The 11,387-nt window shown below is 35.5% G+C and overlaps 1 protein-coding gene across 1 annotated transcript; it reads right to left on the bottom strand.

The window, feature by feature from the left end:
• Nucleotides 1-4,582: 4,582 nt before the first annotated feature.
• On the bottom strand, nt 4,583-7,264 carry LOC131610291 (exportin-T-like). The gene is made up of 2 exons (XM_058882196.1): nt 5,379-7,264; nt 4,583-5,305 (listed from the first exon to the last, which is right to left on the bottom strand). The coding sequence occupies exon 1, from the start codon at nt 6,627-6,629 to the stop codon at nt 5,682-5,684; it is 948 nt and encodes a 315-aa protein (XP_058738179.1). The 5' UTR covers nt 6,630-7,264; the 3' UTR covers nt 4,583-5,305; nt 5,379-5,681.
• Nucleotides 7,265-11,387: the final 4,123 nt, after the last annotated feature.

Below are 11,387 nucleotides of genomic sequence, written 5' to 3' on the forward strand. Positions count from 1 at the left end.
AGCATTTAAACATTTACACACTATGATTCACGCCACGAAGGCTACCCACAGATACATTCATAATCACATACATTGATATTCAAATAAACAACGTATAATCGCCATAAGACTACAACCAACCACAATCAAAATAAACCATCATGTGCCAACCATTCTATTCCTATCATCAAGACAATTTCACTAGCTTCCTACTGCTTTGAACGGCACATAAAAAGGAGTTACGGATCAAAATATATGGCCTTTAAATTTTCAAAAATCTGCCTTCATTCGCCCGGCGAATGGCCTCACTCGCCCGGCGACTGGTTCCAGTATCTTGGTCACAAAATCCCTTGCTCGCCCGCTGGTTTCCCCCGGCGAATTCCCTGAGCGAATGCTCGCCCGATGACTAAACTCATTCGCCCAGCGAATGGCTTCGAAAAACAAAAACCTGCTACGAATTCAGCAGTCTTCCAAGCCAAACCCAACACGAATTTCACACATTATAGATCCAAATACACCAATTTCACATCATATTTTATCATACAAGATCATTCTAATGTATTCCTCTTTATGGGTACTAACCTACAACATCTAATCATCCTATCTCCTCATCAATTCCAAGTTTCACACAAAACCTAACTATTCAAAATTTGGGGAAAATAGAACACCCATTCCTATTCATACATACTACCCTTTGCATAAAACCACATACAACCATAATGATGTGAAGTCAAACCCTTACCTCTTGATGAATCTCCTTCTCTTTTCTCATTTTTTCCTCTTTCTCCTCTTTTCTCTTCTCTTGAGTTCTTTCTCTCCTCTTCTCTTGTTTCTTCCAAAATGAAATGATATCTTTTTCTTTTCTCTCAACCCTTACTATCTTTATTTTCTTATTGGGCTTTTCTAACTTAACACCTTCCCTTATTTCTCATACCACCACTATATAGGCCCAATTGATTATTTCTCTCAAATAACCCAAAATAGCACAAATACACACATAATTAAATAATTATCATACCACATAATAATTAAATAAATAAATAATTAATAAAATACCAAATAAAAAATTAATAAAATAAATATAAATCGAGATGTTACAGATACAGCTCACAGATCCTTCATATCGAACTCCTTATTGAGTTCAACCTTCACCCTCATTACATCTTCGACATTGTTGTTTGCCATGAGAATATCATCCACATAAAGCAACAAAATAACAAATGAATTACCAGGTCGAAATCGGAAGTAAACATAGTGATCGAACTGACTTCTAACAAAACTTATGTGTGCCATAAACTTGTCGAATCTCCTATTCCATTGTCGAGGAGATTGTTTTAGTCCATATAAAGATCTATTCAGCTTGCACACATAATCTTCCTTCCCTTTTTCGACATATCCTTCAGGTTGCCTCATCAGGATTGTTTCATCTAGATCACCATACAAGAACGCAGTCTTCACATCTATTTGTTCCAGTTCAAGATCGAACTGTGCCACCATAGCAAACAACATTCTAATTGATCTATACTTCACAACAGTATAAACTTACATAGATCATCAGAATGTTAAGAAATTGTTATAAAAATTGTCTTAATTTTCAATTGTCGAAAACAAATATGAATCATTGCATGATAAATAATCATATAATATTACTCCTCCTCACCTCTTTATTATTTGTGTCTATTGTTTTTCTTTTCTCTGATGCTTATTATTTTGTTTATTTTTTTAATTTTAACATGGCAGAAATTGAGAGCCACGATAAAAGAATCATATTATCTAATGTAAATTTCAATTTGAGAGGATTAACGAAGACACACGAAAAAATGGTGGCAATGCCATATTGCCTTGATATTTGTATTGATAATCTTTGACAATGAAAGAGACAATGTGAATAGCACATTGGTTAACCATTGATTTTAAAAAGTGGGTACCCATTTTTGGTAGTTTTAATGGAATGGATCTGGATCAACTTTAAGCAAAACAATATGGATTTTTTAAATTGGTGCACCATATTTTTCAAAATGGTTCTTGTAAGCCAGTTTTTTTACACACCTCTACGTGAGGTTGTTCTTTTTTGGATTATTATTGTTGTGCTAATTGGAATCTCCCTTTACCTTTTATTAGAATTTGTTAGGACTATGTTGTCTTCTTCCTTCAGCTGGTCATTGTTCAAAGTTGAAATAATGTTTTCAACTCTATCTTTGGTGCTAATGAATAAGATGAGTTCTTCTCTGATTATTAGTCACATAATATGGGAAGTTATCTTCGTTGCTTTTCTCTTGCTAAAATACAGGATCTGTGTATATAAATCAAACCAATAATTTTTTTACAATAGTTTTTCAATATATTTTATGCTATTATTTTTTTAAATAATACATTTCATATAATATATTTTATTTTACTTTTTAAATAACTTAAAAGCTGGTTCTTAATTCATACAAAGCAGTGATATGATTTCTATTACATCATAAAATAAGTTCATTATTTTGCATCAAAATGTTGGAAAAGAATTTGAAAGGTTAACAAATAAAACACAACAATAACAACAAAAGGTTTCAATACACATAAATTAACATGTTTCACTCCTCAAACACACATTAAAACTATTTTGTAGCAAGACCGTAAGGAATTTTGTTTAAGAAGAAACAATAAAGTAAAAAATAGATAAATACTAACGAAGAGAACTTAAACACAAAGAAGACGACCAAAATATATCACGGTGGCGATAGCAACAATGGTGGCAGCTGGCGATAGCAACATTTCGGTGAGAGCAAGTTTTTGTAACTTATAGTTTTTACTTTCTATGATTGGAGTTTGGCTCTAACTACGTGTTTTTTTGAAAGGAAATAAGTATAAAAAAGATGATGAGGGGTTTGATTGATACAAAATTTGAGCTTAATAATGGACTGAATAAAATATTAAATGGGTAAATATAGTCATCGGTATGGTTCACCGGTATTGCGATTAAAAAAGGCTAAAACTGAGAACTAAACCAATCCACCTCGACCACCACAATTTTCATCAGATCGGTTTGGTTTTGGAATCGAATTTAAACAATCCATTTTTTTTATTTGGATTTGAATGGTTGATTTAATCCATTTTTGATGACGGCTTGCACCCTACTTATTGGTAGTAAACAATGCATGGCAAAGAAAGAGGAATAAAGAAAGAAAGTGTGGTGTGTTTATAAACATAAGAGAGAGAAAGATAGAAAGTGGTATGTTGATTAATATAGAGAATTTTTTAACTTACCCCATGCTCTAAAAAAAGACTTTATGCAATTTTTAAATTACCTCTCTAAAATTGGAAATATATTTTCGGTGCACACATTTTTTATGTTGCACTGACATGAAATCGAAAATGTATTGCCGATACAAATCAGAAATGCACTTCCAGTTAACACTGTCATGTTGCATATTTCAATAAAAGACTTAAATTTTTTTTTATAAGCTAAAAGACTTAAAGTTGCTTTAGACACAAGTATTAATGAATCACATTCTCTCTCTGATTAATAATTTGAACTAAATATTGATGAAGCAAGTAATTAAATTATTTATTATTATTATTAAGGAAACTGAGGATGATAAGGTGTCAGAGGCGCTTATTGTGGCCGAAGCTCTTTAACGGTTGTGGACGGAGAGGATGAGGAAGGCTGAGAACAAAGAGGATTTTTTGAGGGAAGTGGCGCCTTTCAGATAGAGATGAAGAGCCAATGTGTTAACCCTAGAAATAAAACACAACGTTTCAGCCTCAGTTATTTCATTTATGTTTTTTAATTCTTTTAATTTGAAACATTAAGTCTAAAATGATGATAAACATTGAATGATATAATAAAAGGGGATAAACATTAAGTCATATATTATTCAAATCATCTATATGGATATATTAGCAGGAACGGAAGTGTATTTCTGGTTTTTATCGAAAGTGTATTTTTTATTTTAATTTTACTATAAAATAGGACGAATCTAAAAAACGAATGAATTATATGTGTGTGTGGTACGTACCGAAAATATATTTCCAATTTTCAAAAATATTTTTAAAATTTTGAGTGGTGCATAAAAAAACATAAGATGGATTAAAAAATTCTCTTAATATAAAGAGAGGAAGGTAGAAACTAGAAAGTAATGTGTCAGAAGTAATAAAGAGAGAGAAATTTAAAAAATATTTATTTGTGGTGCAACATCCCCCGGTAATACATGGCTCCACCTTTGAATTTATTTAAATACCAATGTTTAATAAAAGCTAATGCAAAAAAGGGTTCTCAAAGTGATTATTTTAGGGGTTCTCAACAAAAAAAGTGATAAAATAGTCAATTCTCCCAAGTGTATAACGTTTGGGTACTAGTATAGTCTTGTATCGTTCTATAGTATCATAACAAAGACCTAAAAAGATTATAAGAGAAGTTATCAAGAAGGATCTCGAAATTAATGATTTAGATAGATGCATGGTGTTTGATAAAATATTATGGCGTAAGTTGATCCATGTAGCCGATTCCACCTAGTGGGATAAGGCGTAGTTGTTGTTTGATAGGAAGCAATTCCTATCAAGGTTCTAAACAAGAGTTTATGCTAGGAAAGGAGAAGAATGTTAAATTAACTAAATGAAATAAAGGAAGATAAAAGACTTTTTCATTTGATTTTGAAACTCATCAATGTCTCAAGGGACTACATATATAGTACTCATAGTGGATACTAAACTAGAAAACCCAAACACTAATAAAAGCCCAACTACATAACAATACAAATAAAAGTACTACTAATATAAATTAGGCATTAATTTAAATAACTAAATTATTTATCTAAATAATTTCTCTTCTCTTTCATTGCCAACCCCTTCAAAAACAATCTTGTCCTCAAGGTTGTAAAATCAATATGAGAATAAAGACATTGTTCCTGGATCCCATTGCTTGAATAACAAATTGTCACTGATTATTTGCAACACAAACTTCGAAATTGGAATGAAAGACTTCAATACACACCTCTTGTGTTTTGTTGAGAGACACGAGTAGTTCTCCAAGAAAACAGAATAGCATTGCTTCAATATTGGGTCTAATATCCTCCCAAGAGGAGTTGATCTTGTTCTGTTTTGATTGCTCTTCTTTTCTTTGCTTGAATTATCCCAATGAATAGAAGATTCAGGAGTCACTGGACCAGACTTTGAACAAACATACTTAGAACCAAAATGTGAAACCACCGAGCCTTCCTTGAAACTGAAACTTCTGCAAATTCGACTTAAGTTGAAACTAAACCGACGGTTGTGGGACGATGAATTCATACCCTTCTGAGAAGTCAGCTCATCAGTTTCTTGGTCCAATGCTTCGTTCAGATTACTGAAAGAAAACTGAATGCTCAGCCTATTTTCCAACACATCATTTTCAAAGCAAGCAGCTTCATATTGCATACCAGGCATCTCATTTATTTTGGAAGCAGACTTTTCCGAGACTGCAGAAGAATGCTGGTTTGACACTAGGGGTTGACGCAGAACCAAGAGACTTTCGAAGTGCTTCAGGATGCTGGTTTGATCTGTTAGCAACAACAAAGGAAAACATTCTTTCAAGGTATCCAGAATATACAAAACCTGTTGAGCTCCCATATTTGCATTTGTGTTTTCAGCATTTGCATTTGCATTTGCATTTGCTTTTGCTCCACCATCAAGCAGTAGAAACTTGTTGAGTATGTTATGGACAGAGCCATTAGTCCCTTCAGTCATTCCCTGTATAACAGCAATAAAACCATCCAAAGCAAGAATATGCATGGCAGACAATGGACAATTCTGGACAACAAATTAGCGAGGTCTTCAAAAACATTACTGCGAGTTATGTCGCTATCAAAGTTAGCATACATATCAATCATAAATGTCTTTTGCCTGCAGAAGTCGACAAGGGCTTCCATGGAGACTCCTTTAGCTTCCTCGAAACTCATCTTTTTAAAGCAATCCAAGGCCTCCATAACATATATAGAAAACAATGCAGCTAAGTCAGGAACCAGTTGATCATTGCCATCATCGGTCACTAACCTAAACACACCACTTATTTGAAGGCTTTGCAACAACGGTAGTTTCGATTGGGGCTCCATTCTCTTACAAACTTGGAGATGATCAGATGGGGCACCAACCAAAATCAAATCAAATAACAAAGGGACAAAAACATCATTATAGATTAACCTAATGTCAATCCAAGAAATATACCTTCTCATGGAATCTAAAACAACCGTGCATAGCTTTTGATCAGAATTACGATACATAGAAATAATGTCATACCAAGCTCTGACTAAATCTGATACCCACTGCTGTCTGATGGCGTCTTTAACGCTGGTCAAGTCGGAAACGGAGTTCCAAACAGCTTCAGTGTTCTGACCAATTTTGTCGATTCTATGAGCCTCAAACAAGGTGTAGTCGGCGGCAGTTTCATGGAGGAGGAGGAAGAGAGCCCTGTTGATGGCCGCAACAAAAACCCTAGAAATAGTGTCCTTCAATTTTTCTCTGACATATGAGGAGAAATCGAAAATACCATTAACTTCAAATGCTGACGCTGATTTCACAGCAATAACGTTATCGACTGGGAGCTCCAAATAGATGTTGGATGGGGTTAAGATCGGAACGACTGTTTGAGTAGCAGTTAGAGAACTCGAACAAACATCAACATCGAGGACCATGGAAGAAAACTTGATCTCCTTGTGGGGATGATAACGTCATCGGGATCCGTCGAAACAGATTGTAACGATGACTCCTCGTCCTCGGGATCTGAGACGCCTTCTTCAATTTCGTGGTCTTTTTCTGATTCTTGTCAAGGATAACTGTTTGAAACTGTTCCTTTTGTGAATCAGAAGGTTGTTGAAAAACTTTTCTGGTTGTTGATTGTGATTTGTGTGTGTTACGGATTTTTGAAAGGGGCAGGTGCAAAGTATCACAAAGCTTGAATAGGATGCTTATGAATGAGGCAGATTTTTGTGATTTTTTGTGAGTTTTTCTTAAAAGACTTCTCAAAATCTCTTCTATTTTTAGAGTGGGTTTGATATTGAGGATAAATTGTGGAAGAGGTTTTTGTTGGTTTGAGTTGTTGATGATAAGTATTGTAGTAATAGGAATAATGAGGTGATGAATATGATGAGTATGGGTTAAGGTTAGCTGTATGTGGTGAATACAAACTTGAGAGTAACAAGGTGTAAAAAATTCTCATGAAAATGGTGAAAATAAAAATGTGGTAGAAGATGTAAAAGAGGGGTTTGTGGGATAGGTAGGGGCTGAGTGCATTAATGTGTGTAGTGGAAGATATTTGAATTTGTGGTTTGGGGTTACACATAAAATTCTGAACTACACCTATGAGGGAGAAAAATGGGTCCCCCGTATACTACTCTCCCACAATAAAATGTTGTGTCATAATCACTACAAAACTTTCCTCAACTTTGGATCCCATTCTCACATATGAAAATTCTTCTACCAAATATCATATTTTATTCAAAAAGTCAAATTCGGAATTTTTCCCAAATATTTTTTTAATTTACAACCTTGAGGTCAAGGTTGATTTTGAAGGGTTAGATAATGATAGGGAGATTAATAGAATAAATTAGTATTGGTTAAATAGGTTTTATTAGTAATTGGATTTATTAGGAGTTATTTTATATTATTATGTTTTCTAGAATATTCTTATAATATTTTTGGACTCTTAATAGTTATTGGGCCTTTAGTTAATTATCCATTAGAAGTGCTATATAATGTAGTGTCTTGGACACATTTGAGATATGAAATGAATGAAAAAGTCTTTTATTTCCTTTAATTCTATTTTGTTATTTAGTGTTCTTCCCCTTTCCTAGTATAAACCCTAGTTTGTAGCTTTGATAGGAATTACACCCTATCAATTTCTATTAATCTCCCTAGGGCTGGACAAAAACCGCAAATCCGACCCAACCCGCTAGAAACCGAAAGAAAAAAGGGAAATGGGCGGGTTTAATGGGTCAAACGGGCCCAGCGGTTGAGTAAGGCAGTTTTAAGGGGGTTTAATTGGGCGGGCTGGATACCAAATACTAAACCACGGGTACCCTGACCCGCCCGAATGGAAAAGTGGCAATACTCTCAGCCAACACTCATTTCCCCCCTCACTTTCATTTCCCAGTTTCTCTCTCGCTTAACATGAAAATAGAAAACCCTAACAGAGCATCCCCTCCACCGTCCCTCACCTCTTCTCGTGAATCACCGCCATCCCTCATCTTCTTCTCATCAATCACTGCATCCACTCACATCTCCTTTTGTCACTCACCTTCACGAAGAACAACACCATCACCATCTTCTTGAAGTTGTGATTTTCGTTTTTCTATTGTTTGAAAGGTTGGTTGAATTTGTTCAGTATTAGAGTTTGATACTTTTAGATTTTTCTATTTAGGGTTTGAAATAATCTTTGTTCTGATATTTTGTCTTGTGTCTTGTGTTATTGTTTCATTTCATGCCAACGAATTGGACATCTACGACCTAACATTTACATGAACATGGACATAGTTATTGTTCCCTAACAACTTTTCTTCTTGTTTGCAAGGTAAATGTAATGTTGGTGGATTTTATTCGGTTTTAGAGTTTGATACATTTCAGGTTTTTCTATTTAGGGTTTGAAATAATCTTTGTTCTGATATTTTTTCTTGTGTATTCTGTTATTGTTTCTTTTCTCAATCAGTAAGCTTGGTATTCAAAGGCAGGGGTCAAAAGTTTTGGCTCAGATGGAGAAACTAGATATCATCCAAGAGGTGAGTTTTATGTGTACTGAACAAATATGTTCACCTTCTAGATTATGAAATTAAGTAAGCTAATATCCATTACAAGAGTGCATTTCACCTGTTTTTAGAAATTAACATGCTGCATCATTCACAAGGAGGATTGTGATTTACAAAACATAGAGAACAAAATAACTTTCCTTTTAGTGGTTCTTTGGGGTTCCTAAGAAGATATGGGGATTATAAAGAAATTGTCAATTAAATTTGATATTTTTCAGGGCTTTTCAACCCAGTCATAAAAGGCCCACTATCCATTAGGACTAGCTCATATGGGTCGTGGGTAGCCCAATAGACAAACATAATTATAAAATTTAAAAAATATATATTAATATTTATATTATCTTACTCTAAAATAGTATCTCGATTTTTCTCACCTCACTAAATTTTATCTCTATTATATTCAATATTTCTCTCTTAAATATTATACATTAATATTATCAATATTCTTTCATCGTATTTGTGAGAATTGGATCGAACTCTAGTGTGTCGAAGGGTAACTTCTTGGTTCGATAGTTCGACAGGGTTAAACATGAAGTCGAAGGAGGTTCACATGCTGGTGTCGAAGTGTGCATGTTGTAGTCGAAGATGGGTCTAGCATGCAGGTGTCGAAGATGCTAGGGTTGTTAGTATGTTAAATTAGGTTAGTGTTTAAACCCTAATTTGTTAAGTTGGCTTGTTATTAAGTTGGCTTGTGTAATGGGCCTTGTGGAAAGAGTCCATTAGTTAGTATGTTAGGTTTTATTATAAATAGCATACTAGTCTCTCATCATTGCACACTGCAAATCCTAATTTAGGGTGAGAGAGGTTATTTGTTATTCTTGTAAACTTGTAATCTTGGTTTCTTAAGAGAAAGGAAAGAATAACAGTTATAATCGATTCTTGTGTTCTTCTTCTTCCTTGTTCCTTATTCTTCCCCTTGTTTTATACTTTGTTATTGGCATTGAATTCACAACAAATTGGTGCGGTGAGCGTGGAGAAGATGCCTTCTACAAAGTATGAGATTGAAAAGTTCACCGGAGTGAATGATTTCGGTCTGTGGCGCTTGAAGATGAAAGCCCTACTGGTTCAGCAGGGTTGTTTGGAAGCGTTGAAGGGAGAGGCAACCATGAATGCTGAATTAACGGCAGCGGAGAAGACGACTATGATCGCGAAAGCACACATCGCAATTTTGCTCAGCCTTGGTGATAAGGTTCTTTGACAGGTATCAAAGGAGACGACGACATCAGGGTTATGGGTGAAACTTGAAAGTTTGTACATGACCAAATCGCTGGTAAATCGACTCTACCTGAAGCAAGCTTTGTATTCATTCAAGATGATGGAAGACAAAGTGTTGGCTGAGCAGTTGGATATGTTCAACAAGCTGATTCTTGATCTTGAAAATATTGATGTGAAGATCGATGATGAAGATCAAGCGCTGTTACTATTGTGCGCTCTGCCTCGATCACATGCTCACTTCAAAGAAACTCTCTTGTATGGAAGGGAGTCCCTGACCTTTGAAGAAGTTCAATCAGCCTTGTATTCGAAGGACTTGAACGAACGAAAGGAGCAGAAACCTTCGACTGTTGGTGAAGGTTTGGCCGTTAAGGGCAAATTCTTGCGAAAGGATGGTAAGTTCGACCAGAAGAAAGGCAAAAGTCGGCAGAAGTCTTATAGTGGCGAAGCATCTGGTATTCGATGTTATCATTGTAAGAAGGAGGGTCACACAAGAAAGGTGTGCCCTGAACGCCTGAAGGATCATGGAGGTAAGGATAATGGCAATGCAGCCATTGTTCAAGATGATTTCGAATCATCTGATGTCCTTGTGGTTTCGAGCAGTGACTCTAGGAAGTAGTGGATTATGGATTCAGGTTGCACTTGGCACATGACTCCAAACACAGACTTGTTCGAGGAATTATGTGATCAAGATGGTGGATCAGTACTGCTGGGAAACAACAAAGCTTGCAAGATTGTAGGTGTTGGATCTGTGAGATTCAAGCTCCATGATGAGTCAATAAGGTTATTGACTAAAGTCAGGTATGTTCCTGATTTGAAGAGAAATCTGCTTTCTCTTGGTGAATTCGACAAGAAAGGATATGTTTTTCAAGGAGAGAAAAGTATCCTAAGAGTCATGAAGGGTTTGAAGGAAGTCTTGAGAGGCGTGAAGAAACAAGGCTTGTATACCCTTGAGGCTGAATTTGTAAATGGTCCGACAAATGTTGCATCCACGAAACCTATGTCGAAGACAGAAATCCAGCACATGAGATTGGGCCATGTCAGTGAAAGGGGTCTGGTCGAATTAGGGAAACAAAATCTGCTTGGTGGAGACAAAGTCGAAAAGGTGAAGTTTTGTGAACCCTGTGTACTTGGAAAGTCTTGCAGAGTGAAGTTCAACAAAGGCAAACAAAGAACACATGGATCCCTTGATTACATCCATGCTGATCTTTGGGGGCCTGCAAGGTGTCCATCACATTCTAGAGCGAGGTATTTCCTATCCATAGTTGATGATTATTCCAGGAAGTTATGGGTATTCATCCAAAAGACTAAGGATGAAACTTTTGAGAATTTCAAAAGTTGGAAGACTCTGGTCGAAAATCAGACTGGCAGAAAGGTCAAGAGGTTGAGAACCGATAATGGCCTTGAGTTTTGCAATGAGGCATTTGACAGTTTTTGTGC

This window comes from Vicia villosa, linkage group LG6, assembly GCF_029867415.1.
Source record: "Vicia villosa cultivar HV-30 ecotype Madison, WI linkage group LG6, Vvil1.0, whole genome shotgun sequence".
Classification (NCBI taxonomy): Eukaryota; Viridiplantae; Streptophyta; class Magnoliopsida; order Fabales; family Fabaceae; genus Vicia; species Vicia villosa.